Source organism: Oreochromis aureus, linkage group 17, assembly GCF_013358895.1.
Source record: "Oreochromis aureus strain Israel breed Guangdong linkage group 17, ZZ_aureus, whole genome shotgun sequence".
In the NCBI taxonomy this organism is placed as follows: Eukaryota; Metazoa; Chordata; class Actinopteri; order Cichliformes; family Cichlidae; genus Oreochromis; species Oreochromis aureus.
In genome coordinates, this window is record NC_052958.1 from 26,468,685 (window position 1) to 26,482,512 (window position 13,828).

Genomic DNA, 13,828 nt, shown 5'->3' on the forward strand with positions numbered 1-13,828 from the left:
TAACTAAGCAATATTTAAAAGTAGAATGGGAGGCAGAGCCTTCAGTTTTCAGGCCCCTCTTCTATGGAACCAGCTTCCAGTTTGGATTCGGGAGAGAGACACTATCTCTACTTTTAAGATTAGGCTTAAAACTTTCTTTTTGCTGATGCATTGAGTATTTCCTTTTCTGTCACCTTTCTCACTCAACATGTGTTAATAGACCTCTCTGCATTGAACCACACTTGTTGCTAATTTCTGGCTCTCTTCCACAGCATGTCTTTATCCTGTCTTCCTTCTCTCACCCCAATCGGTCACAGCAGCCACCCCTCCCTGAGCCTGGTTCTGCTGGAGGTTTCTTCCTGTTAAAAGGGAGATTTTCCTTCCCACTGTCAAAGTGTTTGATCATAGGGGGTGATATGATTGTTGGGTTTTTTCTGTATGTATTATTGTAGGGTCTACCTTACAATATAAAACACCTTGAGGTGACTGTTTTTGTGACTTGGTGCTATATAAATAAAAGTGAATTGAATTTTGTGTAATGGAAAAATGGACAAAAGGAAGATGGGAATGGTTAGCCAGCTAGCAGTAACTTTTGTATGATAATGTTGTAACTTTCTTGGCACTGGTATTCAGATATATGGTAGAATATAGAGTACATAATATGGTATACTGATCCCAGTTGTACCAGGCAGGTGGCAAATAATCAGGACAATGCTGTAGTGCAACATAATCGACAGTCATGTAAGCCTTGGCACTGCTTTTGCTGATGCTACCTCGCACACCGAATGTGAGCAACAGAGTGCTTATACAGCATTCTGATGAGTACAGTTAACCTAATTGCTGCAGGCATCATCAGTAACAATACATGCTGTTTGCAGAGAACTTTTCTAGTCTTGGTTTCATGACTTGTACATCAGAAAAAGACTAAATTATTTTTTTTTTCTCTTTTTTTAGTTAAAGTATAAAAGACATAACTGCCTGAGGTTGTCTTGGGATTTACTGATATTATTAATACTTAATGACAACTTAAAAATCTGATCAAGTGACTGGAATCTATTTCTATAGAACCTGCTAAATAGTGATGGTTGTAGTATTTATTTTTAAATGTTTTTGGTATGAAGCATGTCTCATGGATAAAGTAGTTTATTTTTCTGCTGTGCTGTGCTCAGTAAACAATTTTAACATAAAGCAAGAATTGAAGCATTTATCTGTGACTTTGAAGGACCTTTAGCGATGTTTTTGCTGCTGTGTTGTTTTTTGTGAGTGGACCATGCTAGTGGTTTGGTGGCGATCTCTGCTTCTACCAGATGCCAACTTCTTCTGGTTGTGATCAGCATTTTAGCAGGCTGATGCCAGCTCTCCCTTGGCCCAGAGGGACCAATTAGACTCTGGCAGCTGCACCCAGAATGGCACCATGGAATGAAGCAGGGGCTATGGGTGGGTTAGGATGCTGCACACAAGAAGGACAGATAGAGCTGCGGACACCTACGCAGACATGGCTAGGTATGATCCATTAAAACTAAGGAAAGGAAAGTTTAGTGTGAGTGCAATGCGAGGAGGTGATGATTAAAGGTGGAAAGCATTCAGGAGGGCCAATTTTTTATTTTTATTTTTTTATTTTATTTTATTTTTTTGCGGGGGGGTCTTCCTTAGAACACATGGTTGTTTTCTCTATACGATGGGGCAGTGGAATCCTCTCGGACTCCTCCCTCACCAAATTGGCACTCAAGCCAATAACAGACTTGGCTGTGGCTCATCACCCACCCCCACAAACCCTCAGTTTGCATCCTGGTAATGCGGGGCCTTTACTTTACTGAGCTGATCATGGCACGGGGCCAGACTGTACTATCAAATGCAAGTTGCGTAGTATCCCAGCAGGCAGTCTTCAGGACTTTGACAGTCAGAGGTTGAATATCACTGTTATTGCTCAGGGCCATCTGTAAATCTATAGTCTGTATATTACTGGGTACTTAAAACTTTACAGTAACACAAGGACACTTTCTGTTCATGTATGTAGCATCCTTAGTAAAAATAAATAAATAAACAACTTTGATTATTATAGAGGGAGAAGAATTCATAAAAGAGCGGTATGATTTTAATATAGGGCTTACAGATGTTAATGTAATTGGCATCCTTAGAAAATGCATATACATTAATTACAAAATCAAACTGTATTACAAATATCTGAAGTTTAGCTAAGGACTAAATATAATTTCCAACTAATAATCACAAACGGCAAAAGTGTATGTTAAGGTAAAATATTTTTACTAAAGAGCCCAAAATTTTAAAGATAAGTACCTCTACAATTGTGTCTTTTTTCTTTTAGCCATACATGGAACATGCAGAAAGGCATCATTTAGTTCTTTCATAAGTGTCAGTGATTGTTATCCAGCATTGATGTTCGCTGACTTTGAATGAGTGTGAAAGGTGTAAAGCAGATCTACTGTAAATGCTCCTTATTGCAGTGGCATTATCTGTCCTATCCGGGTCCCTTTCGACACCCTGACCACCTTTTTCCTCAGCCTCAGCTCTCTACCCTTCTCTTTTAACTCTAACACATTCATGATGCTTGTGTGTCTCCCTGTGGGCTTGTACATCACCTCCTTGTCTCTCATTCTGTGGCTGAAACATAAGTTGAGGGCCGGTGTCCAACCGGCTGACTGGGGTCCATCACTCACTGGCCCAAAAGAATCGGCAGCATGATGGATGTGCGTCACGCTGGCATCTGCAACCAGAACCTCAGTCCTGCTTTAAATCTCTACCAGTGAGTCACCTCTCCTTCTTGTGTGTGCAGTGACTGACAAACTGCAAGACCCTGCATGTGTCTTCAACCCATCACTCAGTAAGACGAATCAACCAAGTCAAACCAACATACACAAGCTCGTCTCTCTTAATATTCAAGTGCCAGTCCTTCTCCAGATGCAATATCATAAGAAGCACAAGGTATTTGTGGGCACAACAGCAAGACCTTTCAGGCTTTTTAGACACCAGGGAGGTGCAGAGCCCCCCTCATGGAGTCTGAGGTTGGCAGGAAAGAGTGCCTGCCTGTGCCAGATGACCTTCATGGTCAAAAACACCCATTAGTTTGTGTCACCAAGGGATACACTCCCGGTAGTCTCCTTCAGGAGCTAACAGACTTGATGTTAGGGATTAGGATTTAAAGCAAGAATGCTGTTAAATATTGACTGAGAAACACTGCCAGTCTCTGGTTTAAAAGAACCAACAAACAACCAAAAAAAAAAAAAAATCGAAAAGCATAATAATGTAAAATGCAGAGAAACAGGTTCAGTAAACTATTTTAAAGTAATCTAATAAAAATTCAAATATTATAGAAACTTGTCCATCGATTTGTATGGAATGTTTTGCAGGGTCCCTGTCCAATGCCAAGGTGCCTTGGTTCACCTTTCAGGACCTTAACAGTGGTTTTGTCCTGGGGGTCATTCTCTGTAGATCCAGGATCCAACTCCTCACACTTCAGGAGGAAGAACCTGGGGTCATCTTACCATATAATCTTGTCACCATGTTGACAGCTCAGTATTACTGCTTTAAAATATTTCATTTCCAGATACATGAAGGTGGCCACATCTTGGTTAATGCTGCAATATAAAAATCCAAAACAGAAGAACATTTGATTAAAAGCCCATTTGCTTCTCCATTGTCATTCTTTTCTCTAACTCAGTTATCTCCCCCTTTTTTTTGTCTTCTTCCGGTGCCGTGGGCTTTTTGAGCTGTTGATGTGTGTTGTTCACATGCCTCGTTGAATCTTAGGTTGCCCTTTAGAGGTCAAGTGTTCTGTTTGCACTTGAAAAGGGGTTTTATAAGATACATTCTAACCTCACTCTCTGACAAGTACCCACACAAACACACCTACTCTATACTCACAAACACATGCACATATAAGTTATGGAATAATGGCAGTCCTTAAGTGGACTAAGCCCCAGGCACTTCCTCTTGATGTGTCTAATGGGATATGCTGACTGACAGCCAGACCCATCCCTTTGACCAAACGTAACATGGTGTGGGTACCTCGGGACACATATGAAGCGTCTGAGGTGAACCTGTCCAAGTCCCAATCACCACTAAAGATTTTGGCAGCTTATGGGTTTGGGGTCAGGGTCAAGGTTGAGTTCACAGGAAATGTATGTTCTCACCATGTCGTATTTACATTATTGATGTTCTTTATGACTACAAGGGCATACATGTACACTGGAAAAACACACACAGGTGCTATTAACATTTAATTATTCATCAAGGATGTTGTCAAGCCTACTTAAATATTATTCAGCATTTCAAAAAATACTTAAGAACTGTCCTGTGTTTTCGCCACAGCAGATCATCTGCCACTCTGTCCCTAGCATCCTCTCTTTCACACCAACCCCCTGATCTTTCACTACATTCATTTTCAATATGTCTGTTCCTTACATATTTACTTTTCCACCCGTCTTCCTTTCATTCACACATCTTCTTCATTCCTTAGGAACTTTCTCCCTCTTCAAGGTTGTCTTAAACAATCTTGTTAAAAATTCCACTGTCCTCTCTCCTAGACATACCTTCACTTGTATGTGATCTAGAGCAGCTGCCTTTCCACACTTTATGCTCTTCATAGCTGCCTTCACTTGCTCTTTACAAATTTTCTGCTTATATACTACTTATCCTATTCTTCTATCCAAAGGACAACCAAACACATTCTTTGGATTTTTCCTCAGAACTACAGCTATAGTTTTCCAGTCATTTGGTAACTCCTCCCTACCATCCATAGCTTGTCTCAACTCCTTCCTGAACTCTTTGCAATAAGTCCTCCATCTTCAGCTTCTAGCACTTAATCACCATTATCATTCAATGCTGACTAGCTACATCCTTCCCAACATTCTTCAATGCTTCTGGCTGCAGTTCCCTTTCACGATGCTAAACCCTCTGTGGTTGTGTTTAGCATGTACAGAAGTAGAAGTGTAAAAATATCACTTTGTACCTTTCTGTTGAGTTAGGTATTATGACTGTTTCCAGAACTGTACTAACATGTTGGGGCTAGATAACTTAAACTTTTACATTCACTTTCAAAAACAGCATCAGAAACAGTATAATGTTGCTGTTCTTGTTTTATACCATCTCAGCATGCATTTGAATGTCAGGATTGCCCTTCCTCTGGGCAGCCTGTTTCCCAGGTCAGCTGGATATGTTACAGCTGATAGCACCACTATGATGACGGACGAGGCCACAAGCCAGTAGCCTTCCCCTTTCTCTCTCCCACCACAGTCCCTACCCCCCAGACCACATTCTCCCCCTTGAACACCCCTCTTTGTGGTGATATCACCAACACGCTGGTTGACAGCATCTGCTAATGACACTCACCACTAATGGAGCCCATGAGTATTCGTCTAAAAAGATTGTAGGTCCATCATATAGAAATACTTTGGTAGATATATCATTGTACCACTTGTATCCAAGTGTTAATTTGGTCATGAACTGAAGAGCAATTGGTTAACACTATCAGTCTGTCATCACATTTATTGTAGAACTAGTTCTTCATCTAGTTTTTAAAAAAAAAATTTTATTTTGCCAATTTAAAAAAAGCTTCTTTTTTTAATCTATGGGAATGAATCAGGGGTCATACAGAGAAGAACTTTACATAATTAAAAATACACACATATCCTCATGAGTTCCTAAACTATTTTTTGATCTTCGAATTTAATTTTAAAAAAAGTTTATGAATAAGGTGGTGTCCCCACAGCAGAGTGAAACAGCTGCTGTTAGCAAGGTTTAAAAGAAATCTGCCCAATTCAAAGGTCGTGGTAAAGTAAACCTGCTAAATGTTTTGTGCTGCTGCTATAGACCAAGTACTGTTCCTCTAAGGGGTGTCCATGCACATGAATGCCAAAAACAGAGGTTTCTTAGCAGTTTGCTGCTCCAAGGTGATCAGTGTTACTTGCTTCAGCAGTAAGTGATTTTAATGGTGTGCCTACTCAATCCATATAAAGCATTAAACAGACGCAAACAAACATCTGATCCCTGATAAGAGATCAGGAATTACACAGATCCCGTGTCCTGAAACAGTGGACATAATAGACCCTGTTTATAATTTTGGTTTAAAAACTGATAAAGATACACTCTGCCTATAATGATAGAGAAGGCTTCAAGTATTAAGTGTTACATGGAAAAATGTGAACTTTTTATCATCTGTTGGCACATTTCCCTATCCTTCTTAATTTTCCTAAAACAAGATGCTAAACTTGTTCACATGCAACATAACCTCCAAGGCTCACATTCTGCTCGTACTTTGTGAGCGGATGATACTGCTGTCTTGGGAGTTACGGGATGCTGTAATTTCAAGACCACGGAATGCAGTTCTCTTGGCAGGGTGGGACATCAAACTCTGACGTCTCTGGCTCATCTGTCAGAAAGTGTCGGTGAGTGTCAAACACGCAGAGATCATATTATCATAACTGCGTTGACTTCCAGTGGGTTATTAAATTGTGGTAACTTGCTTGTTAAGTCTGATGTTAGCATGGCACTGCTGTCTTCTTTGAGAGAGATGGAGCTGTGGGAGTCAGAGGATGAGCCCCAGGGGACGGGAACATGTGATGACATGGGGAACAGGCACTGTCAATAATAAGATTTATTATCCATCGGTTTGTTCCAGGGAGGGGGCAGAAGGAGACTGCTGTTCTCTGGAATTAACCGTCAGGTATGGAGAGGCAGACTGCTGGGTGATCCCTAAGAGGATGCAGGATTGGAGGTTCAGAGTGGTGCCCTGTCGGGATCCTGAGCTTAGGGTAGAGAGTAAAAGAGAGCATGGAAGACAAGTTTTCTTGAAGTCTAGTCTATGATATGGGGCTCAGTCATCTTAGGGATAGAACTTGAGCTCAACACTTTCAGATCCACTTAAGTGATCTGTCTCTTCATGTTGATGAAGCGGGACCTAAAATGAAAAAAGTGAATTTGTCTGCTGGACTGTTATAATCGTAGAGGGATGAAGTGAAGGAAAAAAAAACCCTCGATTTTTGTTTTCAGGTGTTGGTTCACTCAAATTACATTTTTAATGCTGTAGATATGCAAATTGTTATGGGTCTATTTGAGATATACCCCATTTCTCTTATGACCGGCTTGCAAAAAATAGCCAAATGGCAAAGGAGCAAGAAACACAAAAAACCTAAGCAAGAGCTTTTAAAATTAAAAGTCGGTCTGTTTTGCAAGGTTTCAGTGTTAATCTAATATTGAATACTGGCCCTCCTCTAAGATGGCTGCCTTCACTCTTAGTTTTTTCAATATGGTTTATAAATCAACTACGAGCATTTCAATTATCTGTTTTGAGACATGTCTTAATCAGTTATCAGGGTTGTCAAAGGGTTGTAAAAGACCTTAATGTCTGAAATGCACAAAACCACATTTAAACTTATTAACATATTTGAGGACAAATTCAATGTAATAGACTAAAAACCACAACTAAAACTGCTTGAAAACCACAGACTTCAACACCATACTCTAGTCTCATGTACCAGTTACTATCACAAATAGATTTCAGCTCAAACTCAGCTAAAACTAAAACTGTAATTGTGATACAGTTTGTTTGGTTGCTTTAACTGATTGACAGAAAAAAAATAATACAGTAATTGGTCATGTCATCGGTCTACTTAATAGGGATAGCATTTTGCACATATAGTAGCATTTTTTTATTATACCAGGTAGACATTAAACAAAATTCCTTTCACCTCTGTACTGGGCCAGAAGCACTAAACAAGAGTATCTTAAGGGGTCAGTGGAAAACTATGTTGAAGCCATGTAGTTAAATGTGGCTCTGTGACAGAAAGGCAGACCACTTGCAAAAGGAGCGATGAGTGCAGCGTGAGGCGACGAGAGTAGATTATCTGTAGATTCACAGCAGCGAGTCAGTAAGAGATGGATGGACGGATACGAGCTGCGTGTGTCTGCAAATGGTGGCTTCACAGTGTAGGGCGCCACTTGCAAGGCAGGCCACTGTCAGAGGTCTATTAAGGGAAGATGGAGACCCCAGGTGTATGTATGTGAGTAAGTGTGTGTTTGTGTGTGCGTGTGTGTGTTCACATGCTCATTGGTCATGGTCCTGTAGTGGAAGATTGAAACCCCATTGCTCCAAGAGCCACTCAACCAACACAACCTGCAGTGGTTTACAATCAGAGCAACACCATCCATCCATCCCTGCTGACACGCACACAAACGAAAACACCAACAGCACAACTCAGTATAGATGTCATTAAACAACGGCAGGAGTGGAGCAGCTGTGCGACAGCATCTTGGACACAGTTGATGTCATGATGTTTGCAATGAGTGCCTAGAGACACATTGAGGTGTTAGTTGGGAGGGAAGGTAGGTAAAAGCGGGTGTATGAGGTTGCAGGGTGGGAATCGTGGCAGCACCTTTGACAAGCCCTATTTGTCATCTCCCAGGATGCCCAAATAGCTCAGACTGGAGTACAGATGGATTGTGGGAGAAAAAGTGACTAGAAGCCAGGCAACTAATCCTGTACAAATGACTACCCCCACCCATATTCTCCCTCTAAGGCCACCTTTTGTACTGTCTTATTTTTAAGCTAGGTCTTTCTCTCTCTCTCTCTCTCTCTCTCTCTCTCTCTCTCACACACACACACACACACACACACACACACACACACACACCATTTCTCTCAGAGAACAAAAGTACAGTTAAAATTGTTACCGCAGCGTATATCTTTCTATGTATAAAATGCTACATGTCACAACAACATCCCAAATACTGTTATCCAATATTATTTCAAACTGACTTAATTTATTTCAGTTTTGTCATGACTTGTGACATGACAAAACTGAAGTAAATTTAATTCCTTTTAACAACATGGCATTCACTAATCAGAATGGGTCTCTGAGAAATTATACACACTACACACAAACTATACACACATGGATGATTGGTCTGTGTTGTTTTATTATTGAACGTCTTGAATTATTTAATAAAAAATTATATGTATTATGGTTGAAAACCTGTTAAAAGAATGTTTTTATTGCATTGCTAACAGTACAATAATACCCATAATTTAATGACTTTAAACCCCTTTTCAAAAACTACTCAATTCAGTTAATTGTTTTATTTATATAAAGCCAATTCACAACAGTCAAGACCCTTTATATTGAAAGGTAAAGACCCTACAGTATTGGAGAGGAAAAAAGCCTATGAGCAACCACTTGGTGATGGTGGGAAGGACAAACTCCCTGTTAACATGAAGAAAGCCCCAAGAGAGCTGTGGCAGCCATCTGCTGCAACTGATAGGGAGTGAAAAAGGAAAAGAGGAGAGAGAGCAAAAGGAGATGAGTAAAATACACACTGTAGTAGAGACACAGAGTTTAATAATTAATGATACTGGTTTAAGACAAAAAAATCACACCCAGTGCATCAGGGGAAGCCCTCAGCAGTGGGGATGGGTATCGTTTAGGTTTTATCCGATACCGGTGCCAAACCGGTACTCTTGAAAGGGTGCCGGTGCTTAAACAGTGCTCGAACCGGTGCTTAAAGAATGGAGAACACAAACTTTGTCCAAAAACCTCTTATGTTTTCATTTTTAGCAGTCTCTTTTTTTCTGTAAAATGATAACCAAGTTAGCCTTTTCTGTTGATACAACATACCTCCCTTGGTTGGAACCGGTGCTTAAACAATGGAAAACACAAACTTTGTCCTAAAACCTCTCATGTTTAGCTGTTTTTTTTGTAAAAAGATAACAGTGTTAGCCTTTTCTGCAGCTATAGGGCATATATGGTATCACTCTATCAAACAAAAAGACAGCCGCATGTAACTACGACGGTGTTTGCTAGTTCACCTTACATGCATTAATGTAATAATGTGGTTAGCGTACTCAACGTAAATTACACACGAACAACATGAAGCTACTCACGCAGAGAAGAACGGCTGCTGCTGCCATCATCATCCTCATCATTTCTGCTACACTGGCAGGGCTAGGGGCCAGGACTCTACTCTTCGGGTTTTTGGGGGATGTTGCTAACTCCGGGTCCGATAACAGGCACCACACCCGCAGTAGATGTGCTCGGTGTGAGGTCTCGCAGCAAGCTATCAAATACGGTGCATTTCTCGGCTTTAAAAAAACCCGCTATGCGTCGCCAGGTGTTTCATCAGATTCGAGGTGTTACCTCCTTTGCACAGTATCACCTTAAAGCACTTGTTGCAGGCTGCTGAGTTTGCATCTTTTGCTGTGAAGTACAGCCAGACTTTGACCGCTTCGCCTTGGGTATTTTTAATCTGTAGCTCTGCTCTAAAAGAACGTACGTACCTGGGCCCGCCTACTATCCTTGGAAAGGTAAAATGATTGGCTAGAATCCAAAGTGTATGACATCTCAAGAAAAAAAAAAGCACCGAAATAAAGCACCGAAATGTGCGCTGCTTTTCGGTCTGGTTACTACTGTTTATGTCAGAACCGGTGCCATAATGGCACCAGATATCGGTACCCATCCCTAGGCAGCAGCCATCTGTAACTAACCCATAAGCATTACCAAAAAGGAAACATTTAAGTCTGAGCTTAAAAGTAAAATCGAGCTCCATTCCCCAACTCTCTGTTCACAGTACTATTGATCAGTGGTAAGAACTGTTTGCTTGTATTACGCAACGGTACTCTATATGAGACTGGGGAAATCTGCAGTCAGCTGGCACAGAGTAATGAAATATTTTTCCCACTGAAAACCCTGCATCCAGTTGAACAGAATCAGCTTTTTTCGAGTTCTTTACATGGATTATTGATATAATTTAATTGTTGATACAGTGTGAAAGCTTTTTCTTTTCTTTTTTCCTTTTAACACACCAGTCCTGTCCTGTTGAACCTTCTAGCAAGAAAAAGGATGGTGAAAAAATGCTACCTTAAAAAAAAAAACAAAGAAAAAGCAAACTTAAACTGCGTGGGTGCTAATGTAGGGTGTGTGCTTGTGTCTATGATCGTGTTGTAAACCTGTTGTCAGTATTTCAGCCCCCTGCCTCCCCCCTTCCTGTGATTTGTTGAACAGTAAATGTGTGTCTGAGATAAATTCTCCAGCTGATCCAGAGCTGCATCATGGCTGACAAATGAAACCAGCATCTCTGAACAGGACGAAGAATGGGGGGGAGGCGTGGCATGAGGGAGAGAGGGAAGGTTGAATGAGTAGAAGTGGAAATGGAATCATTTCATTATTCTTCACCACAGACCTTGTGACGGTCATGGTTTGTTATTGGGCGCTAATTAAAACAGCAACAATCCTAACAACTGGCAGTTAAAGACTTGTAAAAGAGGTGATGGGAAATGAGTTCTGCACTGAGTGCATAAACTCATTCCTAATTCCCCCCTCTAACACCTCTCTTCACTCTTTTCTTTACTCATTAGGAAGACTGAGTGCTGTCGCTGACCACTGCATTGAATGATTGGTAGAAGGGAGAAGAGAGTGCAGATAATGACTTCTTTTTTTCTTTAATAGTTTGAGTGAATACACTGAGCAACTGATTCACATTGCATTAAATCTTTTCTTTTTTTCTTGTCTGTAGTAGTGGGAGATTTTTGCTTTTTCTTCAAATATCTTTAACATTAATACCATTAAATCCATGCCTGCTGTCACATTACTTGACATAATTTGTGAAGAAGAAACAGATGAAAAAACGTTAAAGTTAGAAAATCCTCATTTTCTACAGGCAGTCATGGCTGCACTCAGTGATTCAAACGTAAAGAAAATGGGTGTAGGTAACTGAGTTTTACCAGCATATCCAGTGGATGTGGTCATAAAATAAAAGTGTAGGGTTAGGGTTAGACTATGCTGCAGACTGTGATGAGACCACTGACAATGCTGACTGGTTGAAAAGTTGGCTTGAAAAGGAACGTAAAGACCAGCATGTTGACTACGTCAAAGACTCACTCATAATGTACAGATGAGTAACCCGGACAGTACTTGCAGTCTGCAGATGGCATTAGTTTTAACACAGCTTCAGGTTTCTGCAAAGACGTTCTTTATGTAGTATTTTCTCTCTTCTCAGTGGAAGAGGCTAAAATGAAGAACCAACTACAGCACAACCATGAATAAGAGTACACTACTACATTTTCGACACTATTCCCTGGTGTTATTATTAATTATTAGGTTATCATAATGAAAGGAAAGTAAAAAGTAGGTAGTTTTTCAGAAAAACACATTTTATCTGAAATATTAGTGATGACTACCAGTAACTACAGAATACAGAAGTGTGACCAACAAAAAAAAAAGTAAAACTTTTAGAGGTATTCACAATGTCATTACAATTTAACTTCAGTGCACAGGCCTTTGTAGTGGCTGATGTTGATATGAACAGGGACTCCAGCGATCCTCAATGCAAATTCTGTTCTCTGTGCGTCAGCCAGCTTAGGCCATCATAAAATAACTTGATGGATAAACAGTCAAAATAAATAAATAAATAAATAAATAAATAACAACACTAGAGGCCCCCCCTACCCCCCTTTCCGATCTCACTGCTCTTATGCCTCTTCTCTGATGGATTTGTAAAATGATATAACGAATGAGACTTAAAGTGAGAAGGAAGGAGGGAGGCTGGGTAGGAGGAATGATGGCAGCGAGGAAGGAGACAGAGCATATGATTTATTAGACTCATAAAAATTCTGCCTTTGTTATTCCCTCTCATTTTTATATGTGAAGCTTATTAAAGAGCACACCTGCCATAGTTCTCAGACAAACTTATGTGTGTGTATGCACACATTATGCATTCAGAATGATGTAAATGTGCATTTGTTCACACTCACTGCCTGAATGTTTAACTCTGGCTTCTGTTTCTTAATCATCCCTGCCCATAGATGCCAGCTCTTCCTCCCATCGTAACCCCGCTTCCCAAAGGGTGTTCAGGACACGCTACAAGATGGTGACCCATCTGGGCTCCAGTGCCATGCAGACCCTCCCTTACAACCCAGCCCTCTCCTGGCGTGCCAAGAGGATCCAGTCTGCCAGGTAATCCACGTTAACGGATACTTCCTCAGGTCTGGCTTTAATGTGATTCAGTCTTTCAGTGCAGAGCAAATTCCTGTCTTTTATGTTACAGTCATGTGTAGCATGAATGGAAGAGGTCGAAAATTTATGGTGTTCATTTTTACAGAGTAGATAACCCAGAGAATAAACCATTTACAATAGTGTGCTCCTCACATTAATTTATACCAGCAGGGAACACATCAAATCCGGGATACAGAGAGAGAGAGGGAGCTGGGTGGTTGGGTGTTTTTATTTATTTATTTATTTATTTTTTAATGTCATTGCAGCCCTCATCTCTCACTTTTTCTTTATCTTCATCCATCAATCTTTCATCTTTGTCTCAGTACTTCTGAGTTCACAGTGAATGCATGTTAATTGGACTCACTGGTTTTATTATTCATCTTTTTTTGTCCATCAAAAATGTCATTAAAAATCCAAACTGTTTCATTTCCAGAGTCACAAAGAGATCTCTTTATTGGTGTTTTTTTGTGTGTGTTTGTTTGGTTGGTTGGTTGTTTTGTTTGGGGAAATTCTCCTTAATTCAAATAAATTCATTGTATACCACATTTGAAAAGTTGGAGCCAGAAAGCTATGTCAGGTAATCAGCTAGTCATTGCAGCACCCATATTGTAAACCCTGTAACATAGAGAATGGAGGTTATTTTGTGTCTTTTTGTTACAGTTATGTTGCTGCCTTGGTTCCCAGGGCGATGGTGGTTGGGTGAGGTTGTGTATTTTATTCTAAATGCGGCTGTGATTTACAAAATTAACATATTATGTTAAAGAACAAGTGAAACTAGCAGTTAAGAAAAAAAAATCAAGAAACATTTTCTCATAGACTTCTTCACAGTCAGACCTTGTTTTAAAAAT

At 40.2% G+C, this 13,828-nt stretch overlaps 1 protein-coding gene across 1 annotated transcript in view; it reads left to right on the plus strand.

The window, feature by feature from the left end:
* Positions 1-13,828, plus strand: part of zc3h3 (zinc finger CCCH-type containing 3) — a 68,636-nt gene that overhangs the window by 24,830 nt on the left and 29,978 nt on the right. Inside the window, exon 4 of the mRNA XM_031751379.1 lies at positions 12,791-12,941. Within this exon, the coding sequence (XP_031607239.1) occupies positions 12,791-12,941 (151 nt within the window). The remainder of the gene's footprint in view (positions 1-12,790; positions 12,942-13,828) is intronic.